General features: G+C 39.8%; 1 protein-coding gene across 4 annotated transcripts; it reads left to right on the top strand.

The window, feature by feature from the left end:
* Nucleotides 1-2,882: 2,882 nt before the first annotated feature.
* LOC129868600 (rho guanine nucleotide exchange factor 9-like) lies at nucleotides 2,883-22,989 on the top strand. Of its 4 annotated transcripts, none has more exons than XM_055942716.1 (11): nucleotides 2,883-3,004; nucleotides 6,439-6,618; nucleotides 7,529-7,618; nucleotides 14,656-14,886; nucleotides 16,174-16,353; nucleotides 16,610-16,842; nucleotides 17,173-17,302; nucleotides 18,007-18,138; nucleotides 19,460-19,703; nucleotides 19,789-19,857; nucleotides 20,797-22,989. In XM_055942716.1, the coding sequence occupies exons 1-11, from the start codon at nucleotides 2,984-2,986 to the stop codon at nucleotides 20,964-20,966; spliced, it is 1,680 nt and encodes a 559-aa protein (XP_055798691.1). In that variant the 5' UTR covers nucleotides 2,883-2,983; the 3' UTR covers nucleotides 20,967-22,989. The 4 variants fall into 4 exon arrangements, with proteins under 4 accessions (XP_055798691.1, XP_055798694.1, XP_055798692.1 ...); XM_055942717.1 differs by lacking the exon at nucleotides 2,883-3,004 and adding an exon at nucleotides 3,284-3,425; XM_055942718.1 differs by lacking the exon at nucleotides 2,883-3,004 and adding an exon at nucleotides 3,614-3,687.
* Nucleotides 22,990-23,010: the final 21 nt, after the last annotated feature.

Here is a 23,010-nt window from a genome sequence, read left to right as displayed (position 1 = left end):
AAATGAAAGAATATGGAACCACAACAAACCTGCCAAGAGAGTGCCGCCCACCAAAACTCATGGACCAGGCTAGGAGGGCATTAATTAGAGAGGCAACAAAGAGACCAAAGATAACCCTGAAAGATCTGCAAAGCTCCACAGCGGAGATTGGAGTATCTGTCCATAGGACCACTTTAAGCTGTAAACTCCACAGAGCTGGGCTTTACGGAAGAGTGGCCAGAAGAAAGCCATTGTTAAAGAAATAATAAGCAAACACGTTTGGTGTTCGCCAAAAGGCATGTGGGAGACTCCCCAAACATATGGAAGAAGGTACTCTGGTCAGATAAGACTAAAATGTAGCTTTCTGGCCATCAAGGATAATGCCATGTCTGGCGCAAACCCAACACCTCTCATCACCCCGAGAACACCATCCCCACAGTGAAGCATGGTGGTGGCAGTATCATGCTGTGGGGATGTTTTTTATCGGCAGGGACTGGGAAACTGGTCAGAATTCAAGGAATGATGGATGACGCTGAATACTGGGAAATTCTTGAGGGAAACCTGTTTGTCTTCCAGATATTTGAGACTGGGACGGAGGTTCACCTTCCAGCAGGACAATGACCCTAAGCATACTCCTAAAGCAACACTCGAGTGGTTTAAGGGGAAATATTTAAATGTCTTGGAATGGCCTAGTCAAAGCCCAGATCTCAATCCAATTGAGATTCTGTGGTATGACTTAAAGATTGCTGTACTCCAGCGGAACCCATCCAACTTGAAGGAGCTGGAGCAGTTTTGCTTTGAAGAATGGGCAAAAATCCCAGTGGCTAGATGTGCCAAATCTTACAGAGAAATACCCCAAGAGACTTGCAGCTGTAATTGCTGCAAAAGTTGGCTCTACAAAGTATTGACTTTGGGGGGGTGAATAGTTATGCACGCTCAAGTTTTCAGTTTTTTTTTGTATTATTTCTTGTTTGTTTCACAATACAAATAATTTTGCATCTTCAAAGTGGTAGGCATGTTGTAAATCAAATGATACAAACGGCCCCAAAATCAATTTTAATTCCAGGTTGTAAGGCAACAAAATAGGAAAAATGCCAAGAGGGGTGAATACTTTTGAAACCACTGTACTCAGTGTATTTAGAGAGACTGAAAGCTCTACGATTTTAATTTAAAAGAACACATTTGAACATTAACAAGTGAACAAAATAAAAATGTGACTTGGACTGTGAGACTATTTGAAGTGTAGATGGGCCAAGGCTTGGTCATTTCAGCGCAATGGATCCACTACAAAGGCTGTGGTAGCATAGAAGCAGGAAAATAATATATTGCCAGCACTACGGACGGCTATATTTGTACTCTAATACAGGACGAGTAAAGGTCCAAACAAATATATATTGTTTCTCTTTGTTTATTTGAGCTGTTCTTGCCATAAGATATACTTGGTATTTTACCAAATAGGGCTATCTTCTGTATACCACCCCTACCTTGTCTTTACACAACTGATTGGCTCAAATGCATTAAGAAGGAAAGAAATTCCACAAATTAACTTTTAACAAAGCACACATGTTAATTGAAATGCATTTCAGGTGACTACCTCATGAAGCTGGTTGAGAGAATGCCAAGAGTGTGCAAAGTTGTCATCAAGGCAAAGGGTGGCTACTTTGAAGAATCTCAAATATAAAATATATTTTAATTTGATAAACACTTTTTTGGTTACTACATGATTCCAACTGTGTTATTTCATAGTTTTGATGTCTTCACTATTATTCTACAATGTAGAAAAAATTGTAAAAATAAAGAAAAACCCTTGGATGAGTAGGTGTGTCCAAACTTTTGACTGGTACTGTATATTAATACATTTTTATTTTTCAGGGGGTGCTGCAGCACCTCTACTTCCTGTGGCTATGTGTAGTAGAGGTGTGTAGATTTTCCACTGCAGTGGTTTAGCCCCACTGTAATGTAGCAGTCTCCCTGGTTTAATGTTTCACTGGACTTCTACAGTACCCCTCCACTCCATCCCCCTACCCAGGCCTCCTCTTTCGGATACACAGTATTTTGTGAAAGCTTATTCTAAAAGCATATTCAGTGGTAGAAAGAACTGTACGGGTGTGTTGGAACAGCAAAGCTGCTGGTTATCCTCAGCCACTTGTCCTATTAGCCTAAAGCATATTTTCTCCCCATCCTGTGCTGTGTTGCTTTAATTGATCTTATTTAATTTATTGGATTATTGTTCAATTGAATTATTATTCTTGTGAGTTTTTTCAACTGAAGTTTATGTGTTGTTGGAAGTCTGAAGCTTCCAAGGTTGATAGTGCTAATATTCACCTCTCTCATCATGCTTCTGAGAGTTACAGAAGTGACAGCTATGGGTCCAGTGAACACTCGAGCTCAGAGTCCATGGGGATTGGGAGTGACAGGTGCACAGGAGCCATGAGGAGAGATGAATCTCCAATTATTTATCAAACTGTTAAGACCTTTCAATGATTTCTGTGGATTGGTTCAAGTGGGTGGATGTCAACATTTATTTTGACAAATACCTACTATTATCAATTGTTACAGTAGCCTAGGCCTATAATGAAATTATGACATTTTAATTGCAAATTGACACAGTCCAATAGAACAACCATCGCAACCCGAACGCAGTGTCTGTTTATGTTCCTTTTGTTGAGTATTTCAGGGCTGTGATTGTAACTATGTTTTGATGAGCAAGCGTCACGAGGTTAGGACACCCATTTTAAAGCATAGATAGGAACAATAAATGATGAGCCCCCAATTTGCGTCTGTGGTATGTTCTTCTATGCATGAAGCACCGCCCAGGCTTTTGCTCCCCACTACGCAGGGAGAGATGCAGTAGTAGCATTCTACAGTGGCTACGTTACCGTCACAATTTTAGTGCATGCAAAGACCCTACCTGCTAATGCAAAACGGCACTCAAATCGTCAAATCGGGAAACTAGCAGACTACGGGTGTCAGAGTGGAAAGGGAACTAACGGTGGAGACTCGGATGATGATGAGGATGATGATGGTGAGGATGATTCTGTAAGAGTTATAAACATGAATACAATATTATGTGAAAGAGGATATAATTAGAGATTTATATATTTTTCCTTGCATTTGGATAAAATGATGAACAATCACACAAAATGTTGGTGTACAATAATCTGCACCTTAACCGATTGCATTTTGTTGCGCTCATGTACTACATTATGACCTTGGATATGAAAATTATAATTTGCATGATCGTAATCATCGTATATGATGCTTATGTTTGTGTGGTTAGTGGTTGCTGATACTGTGCCTCAGTGTGCGTATGGATAATCGCAGCCCGCACGCAAGTTTAGCCTACGCACGGCGTGCAGTGGAGGCAAGGAAGTGGGAGCGAATGCGCGTTCTTATGGAGGAACACAGGGCTTCAACATGGCCTCATCACGATTTGAATGGCGCTGGTATATTCTATTTTTTCATATCTTGTTTGTGGTTTACCTTTTCTTTAACATGTCGACCATCAGTAGAATATGGCAGTCACGGAGCGCCAGATTGGTTATACAGATTTAAAGGAAAGGTTCCTTGGCCTCTGTTCCCTCGTAAATATTTTTTTATTGGCATGTTGTAAAACACATCCCGCATGTGGGTTCTGTTGATTAGCCTACTTGGCAATGGTGCTCGGGTGAAATAAATGAGGTCTTATCACATCATCTTCTTGATCTGGTAGGATTGAAAGAACGCGATTTAATAATAGAATAGAATATATTAGAATAATGTCATTATTCAGCATGTAAGCTCTAAATGGCTGTGTAGATAACATTTTGTACCGACCAACATGTCATGTCTTAGAGCTAATGGGTGCAATGCAAACAAACAGTATCATCTAGCATATAGCCTAATAATGTTATTATTTGTTATCGAACGTAGAGTTGTCTGTCTTAAAAAAATTATTGACCCTGTTCTAATGGTTTTACGTTGATATTGAAGTAGTTTTTATGTCTATTCTTCCATGCTTCTACTATATCTCACTGTAGGCCCCGTGGTGCAACATAGGCATATGGTTGTATTTCCATTGCTTTTAGTGAATGACAGTGGGTAGGCCTAAATAGTATGCGTATATATATGCATCATGTTTTGTAAAGTAGGCTAAATATAATGCAGTTTTCCTTTTCATAGTGACAATTCTACAGATGCTATGAATATGATTGCATGTTTTGTTGTGTGTGTGTTTGCAACCTAATTCAAGATAGACCTACTGTTTCTCTGCTGTATGGAATGCTTACAGTGCTGTTCATATTGCAGGGTCCCAGTAAAACAAATGGTGATGCAATGAGTCTCACAGGAGATAAAATAGCTGTATTACAAAAAGGCAATGCTCTGGTAGTGTAATAACACTAATACTGTCAGTATGCAGACATTCCTTTAAAAAAAGACATGATTATTCATTAGTTGTATTATGAGGAAGCGAAAGGTAGGTTGTCAAATCAAAACATGGGTGTGCATATTTAATGCAGGCAGGGGTGGAATTCACATGGAGATGCATGTGGAGCAAAAATACCTCTTTATATTCTTGAGCTTGTGAGTTATTGTGGAGAGTGAGCACTCTTGCCACATTTATCAGTGGACAGACATGTTGACTTGTACATTTGTATATTACTGTGAGAGCTTGTCTGTTTTAATTCTGTTGTATCTCTCATTGTTTGGGCTATCACCTTTTTTGTTTCACTCATGATGTTATTATGATTCCAGAGCTCAGACAATGGCACCTGTGGTCTATTGCATAAATCTTTGTTTATAGAAATGTTAATTATGTTAATAGCCTACATAAAGTCAGTTGACCTTCTGTAACCTGGAATAGGTCATGACATTAACATGTGAATGGAGGGTAGGTTTTTCTCTGCATTCTCTGCATATATTAGAGAAACGGTGTTGAGTAAAACACAAATTATGGCAAAGTTTGTTGCTTGTTTTGGGATTATGAGAAAAACAGTCACTCCAAGCAGAGCAACTACAGCTATGTTTTAGGGATTTATTGACCATAACAGCTTGGCTGTGTAATCCGGGTCAATGTACAAATGTAGTATCTACCAGCCTGCACCCTGTTTCAATATGGTGTGCCGGCTCCTTGAGCCTGCATTGCATTCCAGCCAACTACACAAAGCTCTAGCCAACTACACAAAGCTCTAGCCAACTACAAAAAGCTATAGCCAACTACACAAAGCTCTCTAGAGCAATAGGCTATCCTTTATGTTTATATTCAGCTTTTTACACTATACTGTAGATTGTTGAGTTTTGAGACAAGAAGAGATTTGGTTGATTTGTATATTTTCTGGGCATATTTAACTGCTTTTCTTAGTAGTTTGACTGAACCGTGTACTACCGATCATCTTATGTAACATGTATATTTTACACTGGGGAGAAGTGTATTATGTACAGTAAATCTGTTTTAGACAGAATAAGGCCAATTACAGATTTTGCTGACAAACCCAGGGCCATTTTGTGAGAGGGAGTGGAAAGACAAAAAGTGGCACAGGTGTAATAAAATATTTTAACCATTGTGGGTGATACAATTAATAGGGGGGTCAAACTGAATTTGTTTTGTTTGACCTGGCTTATACTGTGGCAATACGGATGGGGAAATATTAACACAATCATTCCTCTTCATGAGACTTCATTTGAGCAGTTTTAGATCTCCCCACTTTCATGTCTAAACCCTAGATTAAGATTGATCATCTGTAGAAGGAGGTATTCCCTCAGGGTGGACACAAATAGGCATGTGTCTGTTAGAGTATCATCCTTGAGTCATCTCTACCCACTACTCGATCTTATACTTAATCCTATTGCAGTGTCCATCGGTGGTATGATCGATGGTGGAACGAAACTTTGGTGTCTTTTAGTTAGTTGGTTGTGTTTGTCTGGGCACTTATGGTGGATTTAATATTGGAGAAGATTAGAGCAAATCATTTCAAAAAATGAAGTATATATATTTACACACCAGTCAAAAGTTTGGACACACCTACTCATTCAAGGGTTTTTCATTATTTTGACTATTTTCTACATTGTAGAATAATAGTGAAGACATCAAAACTATGAAATAACACATATGGAATCATGTAGTAACCAAGAAAGTGTTAAACAAATCAACATGTAGTATATATTTTAGATTATTCTAAGTAGCAACCCTTGACAGCTTTGCACACTATGTGTTTGTAGATAAGTTGGTTAAAAACTCAGATATGATCACCAAGACTTGACAGTGCCCTCCTGCCCTTTTGCTAGAAGTTGAATGAGAACTAGAGTACTAATAAGCCCGTACACTCCTCTCTCACCCTTTTCCCCCCATTTTCCCTCTTCCCCCTCTCTCCCCTCACCCCAATATCCCCTTTTCCCTCTCCTCTCTTCTCTTTTTCTCTTCTCTCTTCTCTTTCACATCTCACTTCCCTTCTCTCCTCTCCCCTATCCTCACCCTCACAGTTGATCAGTGGAGGATCCATCGTCAGCGCTGAGGCAGTATGGGATCATGTCACCATGGCCGACAGGGAGTTGGCATTTAAGGCGGGGGATGTAATCAAGGTCCTCGATGCATCAAATAAGGACTGGTGGTGGGGACAGATTGACGATGAAGAAGGATGGTTCCCAGCCAGCTTTGTGAGGGTGAGTGGAGCCATCAACGATTTTCTCATTCTGTGCTGCACCATGTCTTGCCTATCAACCAGAACACAAGGGTTCACCACCTATTCACAATGGTGTAATAGATTATCAGTGTTGAGGAGTAGTAAACTACACAGAGTTCAACTAGTAATTTAACTACATTTTGCAGTAGCTTGGTGGTAGTTGAACTAAATTCAATCTATGTAGTGTTTTCAGTAGATAATAAATGTTGTTTTTGCCTTGTGTGGAACTACACACAACTACACACTACTGGAACTACACACTACCTTTTTTTGGGGCAATAATTTATTTTCTTTTTGGGCATCAGTCCTGCCTAATTCTAACTTAAAACATCGTTTTTGTGTTTAATAGGCTAAAAACAAATTCTGTTAACGTATGACCCTAAAGTGAGCTGTTCTTGCAGTTTGTAGAAATTTCAGATGTATAATAATTTTTCGCAAAGTAGTTTGGATGAAGTGAACTATTTCTTCAAAGTAACTTTAGTTAAGTAAACTATATTTTTAAACTATAGTTATATAGCAAACTATATAGCATAACTTCTTCCTGTGTGAAGTAATAGGTAGCTTGGTAAACTATATTTTCAGAGTAGCTTCCCCACTACTCATTTGACACTGCCTTATCATTAATAATTATTGATTGACTGCCCCGTTTTGAAGGCAGATATTTTAGGCTTTGATGGTGATGATGATGATTGGATATTGATAAAAATATGATTATGCCATGGTAATATCACAGCAACTAAACATTTTTACTAGTCTCCAAATGAAATACTTGTGAAAACAAGAAGACATCAGAAAAGTGAGTAGTTAATACTTGGTGGTTATCACTACTAGCCTTCTCACTCTGCTACAAATGAGTCTGAACAAGGTATGTCATGTTTTTCTCTCCAAAGGTTGAACCCCACCCACCACAACCTCAAACAAAACAGGTTTTCTATATCAACCCTATAGCAGCTCCAAGGTTCCAAAACACGACTACCAAGGTGCGTTTAATAGTTTCAGCAAGAATTTCAAAGCATCTGTTTTAACTAGCATCTCACTGCACATTGGACCACCCCATATCTAACATCTTGTAGCTTTGATACTACTGCTTCCATTTGCCGACAACACCATGCTTCAAGTGTCAAGCTTGTAATGGCATCAAGGTTGAACTATGGAATCTCAAACAAGCATAGAGAATAGTTATTGTTCATTCTTAATTGATAAAGTGCTTCCACCAAAATCTAAACAAACAAATAGAAATGTGTTCATTTCCAACTTGGGAAAATTGTAGGAAACCTTTTCCAAGTTGGCCTTGAAAGTGAGTGGTGGGCTCTGCTTTGCTCTCCACTCCCTCTCGCACACTCTATCTATCTCTTTCCACTCAATCTCTTTCTTTCATTCTCCTTTCACTCTTATTCTCACTATCTGCTCTCTCACTAAACTGAAAAGCGAGCACTGAGGCATTGATTCATCTCAGATCTGAATGATGAAACATGTATGACCACCCTTTTAGCAGAGGACAGGGCATATCAAACAGGTGGATAAGTGATGAGTGACTCAAATAAAAGTTATTTAATGGCTATTTTATGTAACTGGATTTGTTGGCATGTTGGAAGTTATTTTCAGTACATTTTCTAAAATCTTAAGAGCATTTCTGGATTATTGCACCAATCCTATGAATTTACCATACAGCTTTTGTCCACTGGTCCAAGGAAACAGAGAGAGTGGGACCTAAATAGACACCCATGGACAATGAGCTCAGGCTGAGATAAACCGTGTACACAGAGTACCATCAAGCACTGAGACAGACCCATCGCCAGGATCAAGTGACTTAGGGGGCTCTTGAAATCGGCGAGGGGGATTTTTTGGGGTGGGTTCTTGCATTGGAATTATATTGAATTCTGCGTATATAATCATGCTATACCATAAGAAACATCAAGTTCAAATGATGAGATCATTGAGTGATTTTGAAATCTTTAGCCTATCTCTGCTGTGCTTTATCAGCACAATGGACAGCACCCTACAGCTAGGCCGTTTTGGTAATGAGTATAGGCTACAAGATCGAGCAATTCATCTTTTCAAACAGCATATGTGAATGCAGCCATACACACAGCTGTCTTACCCAAATAATGCAAACTTAATGATGAAAGTAGAAGCATACTTATTCATGCATGCAAACAAAAATACTGACTAGCACACTCTTAGAAAAAAGGGTTCTAAAAGTTGTTTTTGGCTGTCCTATAGGAGAACGCTTTGAAGAACCCTTTTTGGTTCCATGTAAAACCCTTTTTGGTTCCAGATAGAACCCTTTTGGAGTCCAATTACAACCGTCTGTGGAAATGGTTCTACATGGAACCAAAAGAGTTCTACCGAGGACAAAAAGTGGTCTTCAAAGGGTTCTCCTATGGGGACAGCTGAAGAACCCATTTAGGGTCTAGATAGCACCTTTGTGCAGTTTGGCTTGGAATACCGACACAACTGCGAATGTGAATAAATGTGAACAGACCAAAACAGCAGGAAACCAAGTAGTAGGCCTAGTAAACAAAATATCTGATCAATGAAGGCTTGACACAATCTATATTTAGGCTAGTTACATTAACAGTAAACACACAGTAAACAAAAGGCAAATGGAGATCCAAATAACCAAAACATAGCCTACAGCCTACTACAGTGAGATGCAACCGTGCACAGCTGTCTTGCCAAATAAATAGGCCTATAGGCCCGCTTCAAACATGGAAAATCATGGCACTCGCTCATGAGTTCAGCAACACGTTGTGATATGCCACAATACACTTCTGTGAATCAAATTTGACCCACGTAATCATTTAAGCAACGCCAGCCTACCATAAACACGTTTCTAACAAGTACAGTTCCATTTACAGAAACTCAAACCAATAGGTTACCAAGAAAACCACAATAGTATCTATTTCTATGATGAAACATATCCATATGTAGCTTTACCCAGGGGTGTCATTTGGGTTCTTACATTGGAATTATATTGAATTCTGCTTATATCCCGCTATACCACAATAAACATAAACGTTACAAAAAGAAGTGACAGGTTCAATGGCACATAATTTTGCTGCTCTCTATCAACACCATGGGCAGCGCCCTACACACTAAAGCAATATTTTGATAAAAACCAAACAGCTAGATTATTTCAATCTTACCTTTCCTAAAGAGTTGCAGCCTCCTTGTTGCACTGTGGAACTTGAGTAATCGATCATTCCATTCTCCCCAAAATCTTCTTGCCATTTGGATGAGTTGAGCTTTTCTCGGATGTAGCATGCTTCTTCTGTGTTGACGGAACTCGTTTGTTAAAGTGGAAAATGAGTTCTTGCATGTAGCTGTGGACGCCTCAAAAGTCAGTCCATGTTTCAGTGCAGTCAGCATAACGGAGAGAGGCTCGGGGAATCATTGCAGAATATCAAGTGGGCTCCATTTGTCCTCATTGGAGCCAGAGCGGGCGATTTCAGTCTGCAAAAACTGGCGAGCAACACTAAACTAAGCTTCCACCAAATCTGTTTTGCTTAGATCCAGCAGTGGTTTCCCCTTTTTCAGATCTAGAAAGTCATTGCTCTCTGTGTTAAGGACACACAGGGCCTCCACCAGTTGGCTGTTGTGTTCGCTAAATCGTTCTGACATTTCTGACTCGTGCTGAAGAACAGTCTTTTACACTCAGTCTCTTCTCCTCTGTCCTGTTGGCCTACTGTACTGTCCACCAGATATTGCTGGAGATTTTGTACTTACCTAACTGTGTCATTTGCTTGGAGCTGGTGGTGGTGCATCATATCCTTTGGTTCTATCAATAGAATTCTTCCAGTTAGAATACCCAACCTGGGTGAAGGCCTTGTCTGCGTTGTTTGGGAAACAAAATGCAGCATCTGCATAAAACCGAGTATTCCAGCCACTCTCTTCCTATGAACCAGATGCTATTACATGAAAGTTTTTGGGACAGAAAACTTGCGGCCTGGGCAGGATTCTAGGCTAACCTGGGCTGGCTCCTTTGTTCCAAGATCATCAGGAACAGTGGAGGTGGCTGTGGTGGAGCCATTATCCTTGCGCCGTTTGTGGAAGGATGCTAGCTACAGCTAGCTAAGAGTAAAGCAGTTTCAACGGTAAACTTGACCCCAACCTTATAAATCAAAATCAAATATTACAGACGGAGGCGTATCACGGTCACTTAGCCTACCACAAAGATGAGAGATGAGAAGCGTTTTCCCCCGCTTTTTATGTAAACCCAAAGGAGTTACACCTAACCGCCCTGTGCTTTCCATAGCCCCCCTACACACACTGCAGTGCGCCCTGTCCATTGTGCTTACACAGCGCAGCGGAGATACAGATTTTTTCACCCGCTAACCTGTCACTCAATCAGTTAAACTTTTTTTGCTATTTTTATATAGGGACTTAAAACTTAAACTGAGGGGGCTAAAGTTTGAACTGAGGGGGCTAACTCTTCGAGCCGGCCCGCACTGAGACCAGATGTCTGGAAAAGATTACTTACAACAGAGGCCATTTGTGACTCTTGTATGGCCACATCAGAAGGGTCCCATGACTCTATGTATATTATGGCAGGGTCTAGTGTTTGTAACATATATTGGCATATGCTTTATACCCATCTTCTTTATGTGCGGTCTCTCAAAGTGTGGTTGGTTACCCAAGTAGTGCTGAAGGACAAAACAGCATAACCGATAACTAACTTACAGTAGCTGGTCTCATTAATGGCCACCATCAAAGTTAAACAACTACCTCATATTACAAACAGATATCATATATGTCAGGACGATTGAGCAAAACTCTCTGGAGTAAATGTTTCAGCCTCATCTTTTTTCAATTTGACTGAATCTACAGACTGATCTCATCTCATTTCGATCTCATCTCATTTCATGTGTTGATTTTCTTTGTGTGACAAGAAATAGTAAGAGAATTCTATGGGAACATAGTACCCTCATATCCTAGATGGCAATGTGCCCATTAACAACACAGTTGCTTCATGGCTGGCTTTGAAATGTGTATTCTCCTGAAAAACATCATGATTATGTAGATGGGCATTAGGAGTCAGCTACCTACCCTGTGTTCTCTGGCAAGGATGCTAAAATTAGTTCCCTTTGAGGATTACACAAAGTGACAGTTCATTCTTTGAGATGCCTTCAAGAAACCGATGCACAAATGCGCTCACAACTCCTGTGACTCCTTCAACTAGGAGGTATCAGATTGTAATCAAACAATGAATACTGCGTAGAAGGACATTGTATACATTTTTTCATGGTTTTATCCCTTTTGTAATGCAATGTTATTTCTTATCTGTGTGTGTGTTAACCAACGCTTAATTTCTTTCCAAGAACACCCAAATCCATGTCCAAAAGATCCACCTTCAGTCTGTAATATCATAATATGACAATTAAAAAGAAAAGGTGGAATTCCATATCACTTTCAGTTTAATAACCACGGCAACATCATAGAACATTTTTGCTTTGTACCTCAGTTACAGCTTTCTGCTCGACATAGTCACAGCACTTTATGAATAAAAAAAAACAACGTTTTTGACAAGTTGGGCGTTTCACTGTGAGTGTTCCTCAGTTATTCTAGGGCAGGGATGGGTAACTTTGATGGGGGTGGGGGCCACCAAAAAATCAGAACTCATCTTGAGGGGCCGCAGTGGCTCGCAGGTCTGCCTACCTACATCCATACACACACATGCAGTCAGAGCCGGCCCTAGCCTTATGGGGGCCCTAAGCAAATGTTTTTGGTAATTTGGCAATTCGACCATGATTAGTACATCTTTAGATAGCTGGCCGCTACACTAATTTACCGATATAAAAAAAAAAATGCTGACATGGGCTAATGGAGTGACTGTCAGTGACTGAGATAACAAGAGACAAACTGCTGATGCACAACCACATTTCTAAATTGCACCTTGTGTATTCTACTATTGATCCGTGGGCCTACAAAAGGCGTGTCACGACCAGTTGCCATCCCTGCTCTATTGAGTCCTGATATTTGAGTTCGATGTAAACATATGCAAACTGTTAATTTTCAGAACTACAGTGCCTTCTGAAAATATTCATACCCATTGACTTATTCAACATTTTGTTGTGTTACAGCCTGAATTCAAAATTGATTAAATATTTTTTTTTCTCACCCAAGTGAAAACATGTTTTTATATATTTTTTCAGATATATTGAAATTAAATGCGGAAATATCTAATTAACATACTGTAAGTATTCACACCCGTTTGCTATGAGAGTTCAAATTGAGCTCAGGTGCATCCAGTTTCCATTGATCATCCTTACGATGTCATCTAATAGTTTGGACATAATTTAGAAAGAAACACACGTCATTGTAAGGTTTCACAGTTTACAGTGCATGTCAGAGCATAAACTGTACCATGAAGTCCAAAGAACTGTCTGTAGAGGCATATATCTGGGGAAGTTTATAAAACCATTTCTAGAGTGTTGAACGTTTCCAAGAGCAGAGTGCTTTCCATCATTGGGAAATTTAAAGAATATGGAACTACCTAGACTCTGTCTAGTGCTGTCCGTCCAACCAAACTGAACAACCGGAAATAAATGCAAAACATTCTGTGGTCTGATGACACAAAGAATTTAACTTTTTGGCCTGAATGCAAAGCACTATGTCTGGAGAAAACAAGGCACAGCTCATCACTCGTCTAACACCTGATGCTTTTTAGCAGCAGGGACTGAGAGACTGGTAAGGATAGAGGGAGGAATGAATGAAGCCAAATACAGGCAAATCCTGGATGAGAACCTACTTCAGAGTGCAAACTACCTGAGACCGGGGCTCAGGCAGTTTGTTCCAACAGGACAATGGCCCTAAGCATACAGCCAAAGCAACGCTGGATTGGCTTCAGAACAAGAATGGGAAAGTCCTTGAGTGGCCCAGCCAAAGGCCAGACTTGAATCCCATTGAAATCTGTGGTAAGACTTGAAGATTGCTGTTCACCGCCGCTCCCCATCTAACTTAACAGAGCTTGAGAAAGTCCGCAAAGAAGAATGAGAGAAAATCTCAAAATCCAGATGTGCAAAGCTGATGTAGACATACCCAAGACGATTCAAAGCTGTAATCACTGCCAAAGGTGCTTCTACGATGTGTTGACTCAGGGGTTTGAATACGTATGTAAATTAGATATTTCTCTAGTTCATTTTCAAGAAATGTGCAAAAATTTCTAAAACATGTTTTCACTTTGTCATTAAGGGATATCGTGTGTAGATGGGTGAGGAAGGAAAAAAATAAATGTCATCCATTTTGAATTCAGGCTGTAACACAACAAAATGTGGAATAAGTCAAGGAGAATTCATATTTTTTTAAAGGCACTGCATGTGGTGTATATTTATATTGTTCATTAGGTTAAGTTATTACATGGTCTATCACTATCAATTTGAACATGGCTCCAATGGGAAACAGACTTTCAGGAGCCACTGTTGAAACACAGTGATAATACAGTGCGGCCTATCAACTGTCACATTTATCAGTAGCAAAACTCTGTTTTAAATTCCCCCTATCTCTGCCTTACATCGTGTAAGCGCTCTTGCTTAAAGCTCTATTGTGCAGTCACAGTGGTGTACTAAGCCTAACTTGCAATTTCATGCTTGTTTATTTTTCTTGTTTCGATGCATACTGTTGCTTTAGCTCAACCTATTTGATGTAAAGGCTTTTTCCCCTTGCAATGTGTTCGCTACAATTCAAGATCAATGACAACCTTTTTTTGACAGGTACCTCTTTTACAGGTGCATCAGAGGAATGAAGACTTGATGTACAGTATATGTATATTTGTTTACTTGTATTTTTGTAACAGGTGTTGTGTTGAATCTAATTATGATGCACAGTGTTAAACTGAAGGAGTGGCATTGAACATTTATTTAAATTGGGAGAAAAAAGTCCCACGGCTTTGTAATTAGTATGGAGTTGTTTTTTGTATTTTAAGTTTATTTTAGATCATATACTTACAACCCAACCCTGATTGTTGATGCTACTGAATATTTGTTCAGGCTGACATTTTGTGTTTGGCTGTCCTCAGCTGTGGGTGAACCAGGAGGAGAACACGGCGGTAGAGACAGTTGAAGGTGCTAGCCCCAGCCCCAGCCCCAGTGAGGTCCAGAACGGCCATGCGGATGCCAGCCCCAGCAGCAGCGACTGCTTGTGCCTGGGCCAGCCCGCCCAGGACAGAGACCAGATGAGGGCCAACATAATCAATGAGATTATGAGCACAGAGCGTCACTACATCAAACACCTGAAGGACATATGTGAGGTAGGCTTGGCTGGCTAGAGGACATCCTCCAGAGACTAAAGGGCATATGTGAGGCAGAGGTTATAGACAATTACCTTGTTTTGGATCATTATCCAACTACTATTCAAAGCATGATAAGCCAGGTTACTAGTGATGATTAAAAATTAAATATAAGCTATTTCATGAGCATGCAGGTTGAAGAAGTTTCTTTAAATATATCTAAGTACCCAGTAAACTGTATATCCAATATCTCCACAGTGCTATAACAGCGTTTGTACACTACAGTGATTAGATTATGCAGTACAGTGCTTCCCGTGTCCCTCAGAGGCAAACTTCAATCAATGGTGTTCTAGCCTAACGTAGCAGGGCAGGCGTAAAATAAACACCTGAGCGGTGTTTCTTTCTGGTCCTGATGAGAGAAGAAAAACTGTCAGGGGAGGTTCTCTTCTGCAATGTTGAACCAATCCAGTAAATGCAGAGGAGTTAAGGTGGAGTGTCGCCTTTTTATCAACCAATAGCGGAAGTTGCATCACACGCTCTCTTTCCATTACCCCTGAAAAACGGAAGCATCCAGTGGGTCTGACCCCGCAGAGGGTGATGGTGTTCCAATGAGTAGTGACAGGGCTACAGTGTTTTAGTGAGAGATTAGAAGTGATGACTGGGGGTGTAAGTGCTGGGATCAGAAATGGTATCCCTCCCATCACACTGCACTCTTCCCCTGCATATATTGTAAAAAGCACGCCATATCTTTCACGCTCCGCCTGTCTCTGTCAAACAATGCACCCAGTAGAGTACATGAAAAAGTACTCAAAAAGCTCTTATCTGATCTATTAATTTTTAAATTGGTTTTCCCTCTGTTTCCACAGAAATATTACATAATCTGGAAATTATGCAGAAAAAAAAAAGTTTAATCAACATCACATGGGGAATTGTAATGTGTAGGTGACTGGGTATTGAAGCGTGATGGTCTCTTAAGTGTGAAACTATATGATTTTTCATGTTTTATTTTAAATGTTATCTGAGAAATAAGCTCCCACAGAGGGGATGAGTTGCCTAACTGAGACTCTTGCTTATAGAGCTGTAGCCATTTTCACTGCTTTTATTTCCCCCCGGGTCTATTCTGGGAAGAATTTGAATAAATAATGACTATGATGCAATCTTTGGCACTGATGCCTTTTTTATGCTAAGACAAAACTGTTTAAATGGACTGCAGTTAAAACATTTTTTTCAGATGCCATGAAACAACCTGCAATCGCTAATATTGGATCGAAACAAAAACATTTTTTCTTATTTTCTTTGCTGCGCCAGGGTTACTTCCGACAATGTAAAAAAAGAAGAGACATGTTCAACGATGACCAGTTGAGGGTCATATTTGGGAACATTGAAGATATCTACAGGTTTCAAATGGGCTTTGTCAGAGACCTGGAGAAGCAGTACAATACAGAAGAACCTCATCTCAGTGAAATAGGTCCCTGCTTCCTAGAGCATGTAAGCATTTTTGTATCTCTCAGAATTTCAAGTGTTTTTTAAATGTAATCCCTCACAATAGATTTGAGCAAAGCTTGTGTATCATACATACATGCCCATTATCTCATCCTTTGTCTTACATATGAGAACCTTGATGATGGCAGTTCCCTTTGGTTATTAGTTTCAATGGAAAACTTTTGTGAAATCACAAAAAATATAAACATTTGTAGCTTGTTTCAGCATTTTAGACATACTATACACATTTATCTGTTTACAGCAAGATGGCTTTTGGATATATTCGGAGTACTGCAACAACCACGTGGATGCCTGCATGGAGCTCTCTCGACTGATGAAGGATGGCCGCTATCAGCAATTCTTCGAGGCGTGTCGCCTTGTGCAGCAGATGATTGACATCGCCATTGACGGTTTCCTGTTCACGCCCGTCCAGAAGATCTGCAAGTACCCTCTGCAGCTGGCAGAGCTGCTCAAGTACACTGTCCAGGAGCACAGGTACCTGTCCCTCAGTCTCAATGTCACATCAAAGATTTACATTCACCTCTGTGTTATGATGAAGGATGTTTCTACTGATAAAGATCCTTCTGGAATGAATGGTCCTTTATGCTCTCAGGCTAATTGTATGAGACATAAGGGTGCCATGAGGGTGTGAGGATCCTAGACGTGGATGCTAAGCTACAAGTATTTTGTGAAGTGAAGTCTACGATAGAGACGTGGCACAGTTTGAATGCCTGACTATTTACAGTACTAATGTTGGCCTTGTGTTCCTTTTTTTCTTAAGTTGCCACCACTGTAACATTGTGTCATCATCTCCTCCTCTTGTAGTGACTACCGTTATGTCGCTGCAGCGCTGGCCGTAATGAGGAATGTCACTCAGCAGATTAACGAGCGGAAGCGTCGCCTGGAAAACATTGAGAAGATAGCACAGTGGCAGGCGTCTGTGCTGGACTGGGAGGTAGGGCTGAGACAGGGTGACAGGAATGAGGAACAAACAAGTACTGTGGAACAAACATACACCAAGCTGTTTTAGTTGAATGTTTTGCTCTGTCAACTCACTCCTTTGCTACTGCACTAGTTTGTGTTGGTCAGAGTTTGTATTTTACAATGCACATCTTTTGATAAGCTGTCAAGTAGAGCCTAGTTGAAGGCTTGGAGAGGCAAGAAGCTGTTTATTCTTTTAAAGGAAAATATATCTCTCCAATCTCTCCTTTTGGAGCATCTGTTCTTTTGATGAAATAAGAAAACACAGACTGTCAAATGCAGTGCATTTTGAAGCACTCCATTTAATCAGGATGAAACTAGTCAGGAGTGAGAAGAGGAGGTGGATGAATCTGTTTTGCTAGACTTTAACCTGTATTTGATACGAGAGAGAGCTAGCGTTATCAGGTCACTCTGACCTAGTTGGAAGAGAGTTTTTCCAGAGTTGCGCAGTCACTAAGGTACTGTAATTATGTTAAGTAAAAAAAAAAGTGTATTTGATTCTTCTCTCAAGATCTAAAGAGTCAACGTTAATGAGATGAAGCCTGTCTTACAAGCCTGTATCTTATTAGCCACTTTTCTAATTTCATAAGCATAAAATGATTAAGTTTTGATGACTATGTATCACAGACCATTATTGATCCTGTTTAAAGATCTGAAGTCTTGTATTTCTCTGTGCAGGGGGATGATGTTCTAGACAGGAGTTCAGAGCTGGTCTACACTGGGGAGATGTCATGGATCTACCAGCCGTATGGGCGGAGTCAGACTAGGGTCTTCTTCCTGTTCGACCATCAGATGGTTCTGTGTAAAAAGGTAAGGGGGCCACATCTGGGTGACAAATACTATTTAATTGATCTGAACCAGTCTTGGTGCACCCAGGTGCTTAGTTAACTCCTCTCTTTTGCAGACAGAGTTGGCATGAATTTGCTAAAATGTGATCCATTGCTCAATTTGTTTGTGAATAAAACATGGCAACAAAGTCAGTAGGGGTGTTTGTACCTCCCAGGTTCAAGGCGAATGAAGGTCACGGCTTGAAAAAGAGAATCACGTCACCAGCTTGGTGTGCCTAAGGGGTAATGATTTATTGTGCCAAACAGAAAGTCTCACAGGATTGTAAGAGAAAATGCTTAGCCTCAGCAGTGTGGTGACAGAGACAGAGCTTTAGGACAGTATGACTGCAGTTTTTATGACCAAACATGCTTGTTGGATAGTTTATATAACAGCAATTCTTATTTACTCCCCAATACCAACAAGACATTTGAGTCATATTCACAAATCTCTACAACTATGAAAAAAAGAATCATCTCAAGAAAAAAAGTTCTTAAATGCATCCAATAACTCTTGAGAGATTCTGAAATGTCATGTTAAGAAATTCTCAATTAATGAAGTGCTTAGCTCTTAAACCCTCAATCAATCCCATTCTTTAGGTACGAGTCTTTATAAAAGCTTAATCATTCAAATATGATGGTAGCTCTCACAAACTTGTAGCTTGAAATGAAAATGGTCAGGAACACAATTCTTTCATTCAGCTCCTGAAATGGAATGAACCTTGTGATACAGAATATTATGTCCCTTGAAGTAACAGTTCTTGATGGATATACTGTACATCCCGAGTCACCTCTGCTTGTCTATGAGATCTTTTCTTTGATCTCCATCGCCTCAGAACTGTGATTGATTCCTGCTTCTGACGTGGATGACAATAGTTTTGTTACATAAGAGAGGCCGTCATGTCCAAAGAGAAGTGAGGGGTAGCTGACAGGCTTACAGTACAGGACACAGGGCTGTTGTGTCCCTCAGAGTTTACCGCTGGCAGCTGCGACAAGTGTGACGCAAGCTCTCAGAGGGGAAAGGAATACAGGAGTACGCAGCAGCATCACTAATGGGGACGGGATGCCTGGAATCTGAAGCAGCTGCTTACAGCATGGACCCCTGTCTGTCACAGGGAAATTGATAGGGTGCAATTATTTCTTCCTGGCTGCCAGGAATTCAAGCCTTTTCATTTCCTGTCTGTCACCTGGGTTTCGCAGTACCTTGCTAGTGTTCAAAGCACTAGTGTAGATGATTCAAAGTAAATTAGAATCTGCTCTCTACTTAGTTTTCCCTTCCACTCCTCCCTCCCTTCCTTTTCCTTCAGGACTTGATACGACGAGACATTCTGTACTACAAGGGCCGCATCAATATGGACAGGTACAATGTAGTTGATGCCGTAGATGGGCGGGATGATGACTTCAACGTGAGTGTGAAGAACGCGTTCAAGCTGAGTAATAAGGACTCAGACGAGATCCACATCTTCCTGGCCAAGAAGCTGGAGGAGAAACTTCGCTGGCTCAGAGGTTTCCATGAGGAACGCAAGATGGTGCAAGAGGATGAAAAAATAGGTGTGTATGTGAAAGAAATGGTCATTTGCACAACAAATTAAAATGGTAAATAAAATTAACAATAACAATGATTTATATTTTTCAGGGTTTGAGATATCAGAGTATCAGAAGCGGCAAGCGGCAATGACAGTGCGAAGAATGACCAAACAGAAAGGTAAATACATACTTAACCAAGTTTTACTAAGTGTCTGCTTTTAGTCCATCTGTAGTGCATCTCTCTCCTCCTCCTTAATATCTCTCTCCTCCTCCTTAATATCTCTCTCCTCCTCCTTAATATCTATCTCCTCCTCCTTAATATCTCTCTCCTCCTCCTTAATATCTCTCTCCTCCTTAATATCTCTCTCCTCCTCCTTAATATCTCTCTCCTCCTTAATATCTCTCTCCTCCTCCTTAATATCTCTCTCCTCCTCCTTAATATCTCTCCTTAATATCTCTCTCCTCCTCCTTAATATCCCTCTCCTCCTCCTCAATATCTCTCTCCTCCTCCTTAATATCCCTCTCCTCCTCCTCAATGTCTCTCTCCTCCTTAATATCTCTCTCCTCCTCCTTAATATCTCTCTCCTCCTCCTTAATATCTCTCTCCTCCTCCTTAATATCTCTCTCCTCCTCCTTAATATCTCTCTCCTCCTCCTCAATGTCTCTCTCCTCCTTAATATCTCTCTCCTCCTCCTTAATATCTCTCTCCTCCTCCTTAATATCTCTCTCCTCCTCCTTAATATCTCTCTCCTCCTCCTTAATATCTCTCTCCTCCTCCTTAATATCTCTCTCCTCCTCCTTAATATCTCTCTCCTCCTCCTTAATATCTCTCTCCTCCTCCTCAATGTCTCTCTCCTCCTCCTCAATGTCTCTCTCCTCCTCCTTAATATCTCTCTCCTCCTCCTTAATATCTCTCTCCTCCTCCTTAATATCTCTCTCCTCCTCCTTAATATCTCTCTCCTCCTCCTTAATATCTCTCTCCTCCTCCTTAATATCTCTCTCCTCCTCCTCAATGTCCTCTCCTCCTCCTTAATATTTCTCTCCTCCTCCTCAATGTCTCTCTCCTCCTTAATATCTCTCTCCTCCTCCTTAATATCTCTCTCCTCTCAAATTTTAGGCCATAGGTCTGTGCCCCCTGGATACCCCCCTCCTATGGATCCCATGAATCCAGGACAGTACTTAGTAGGAGACAGCTTGGAACAATCAGAATTTCAATTCCCTGAACCTGAAAGATGCAAGTCTCCCTTCTGGCAGAGCTTCAGCAGGTTAACCCCCTTTCGGAAATAGAGACGAGATAGTTTAGAAAGACCACCTTATTTTTTTTAGAAGCACCATTCTAATTCAATTGTGACTTTTTTAAAGGGAAATCTGAACACAATACTATTTGGACCCAAGAGTATTTGGAATGTCAAACATTTAGCTTGTGAGCATCTCATTAATGACTGTACTGTTATAATCACTTTACCTGTATGAGTGCAATGACAACTAGCAACACAACTACCACAGTGAACCACACCTTTGGATCGTGAGAAACCAAAACACCTTCCTATCTCCTGAACTGTGAGAATGTTTTTGTGACCTCAACTAATCCTTGGACAATGGAAAAGGGAATCGCAGGTTTCAAGAAAGAACAAACTGAACATTAATTTTGTGTCCACATTTAAAAACGAGGAAGCGCTAGTCATACATTGATCTTTATGCCAAATCTGGTTGTGTCCTACAGTTCACTGTGACCTTAATGGGCATTTTATAGGTTTCTCTTCTTTTATTTTCTTGTTTTTGTTCAAATGTAAAATGCTGGCCAAATGCATCAATCTTGTATTGTTTTTGTTATTATTTATTAACATTTTATTTTTTTAAATTTGTAATGCATGATGAAGTCCAATACAGGTGTTCTATGTGCAATTATATTCTTACGGGTCAAAGGAAAAGAGAATCAGCATCATCAACTTCAATGTGACTCATTCATATACTTTACATCTTGTTGTTTCCTCTAGGATCTTCAGTCTGATAGGAATACCATCTTGATTTGTTCTCCTAATCGTCATTCACACTGATTTTACATAACCAGGAGGGAAGTTTGAGACCTGATATTACAGTATATTCAGCTATCATATAATATATTGCTTTCTTTACCATCTTACAGTTATTGTATAATACTATGTGGTTATAGTTGCACTTACATACGATGCATCTGTGATTTCTTCAGGTAGAAGAGTCTGCTAGAATGCCCTTCAACCAAGTCATTCAACAAAGATTGCGATCTCAGTCGAACATAGGCTTACCATTCAATTTGACGATAGTTCCAGGAAATAACCATGGTTAATGCCAAATCCATTGGATTTATTTTCATGTGATGTTCATTGTTGATAGTGAGAGCTTTATTGCTTAGGACAAGAAAAGAATACCACTTTGTTTAAAAGGTAGCCAAACTACAGTAAAAAGATATTGGGAATCATTTTCATGGGGTGGCTTTCATAGTGCCAGCACAATGTTATGACATTACTGATTTTACACCTGTTATTTCAGGTTTAAGTCTTCACGTCTGCCACCAGGCTTAGATGAAGCAGGAGATGGGGGATGTTTCAGGGGGTTTCCAGTGGGTTTTCTAGGCATTATGATGGCAACTTCAATCAAAAAGTTTTGCCAGAATTAAAAAAAATGCAAAGGGAAGGCTGGTGGTCAAGCTTGTTATCTATATTTATATTTAAAGGTTCAAAACAATTTTTAAAAGGATATTTATATGCCTAAACAATTTACTAGGATTTAATACATTGCACTAAATACAGTGTAAAAGTGCAATATGAAAGTGTGCAGTAATATTGAAAGACAAAACGCTTTTAATATTAAGGCATTTATCTTGATGATCTATGTATGGAGCATTCATATATTTTTAATAAAGTGCATTATAATGAAAACAAACGCTTAAATATCGAATTCTTAAGTTGTTTTTATTTCATTTTTTGTTTTTATTAATAATTATGGATGATTTATCATTCATTCTGTGACTATGTCTTGGAATAAATCCAAATATGTCAACATGACTGTTTCTTTCATAGTTTAAGTTGTTATGAACCCTGTTTGTTGTAAACAGATGTGCATTAACATAAACTCCAATGCAATGGATAAACACCAACATCTGATTTAATTTATCTAAATGCCAGGTGTTGATATTTACTATTTCCTCAAAGAATCACCATCTCCCCTTATACTTTCCTCATGATGTACCAAAAGACAAGCACACCAACTTGTAAGATAAATAATGTATAAGATCTACTATTAAAGAATAACCATTGTGTGAAGAAATCAATTTATTGACTATTGCAGGTAT

This window comes from Salvelinus fontinalis, chromosome 13 (assembly GCF_029448725.1).
Source record: "Salvelinus fontinalis isolate EN_2023a chromosome 13, ASM2944872v1, whole genome shotgun sequence".
Classification (NCBI taxonomy): Eukaryota; Metazoa; Chordata; class Actinopteri; order Salmoniformes; family Salmonidae; genus Salvelinus; species Salvelinus fontinalis.
The sequence above is the reverse complement of the archived record's forward strand: the minus strand, read 5'-3'. Positions and strand labels throughout refer to the sequence as shown.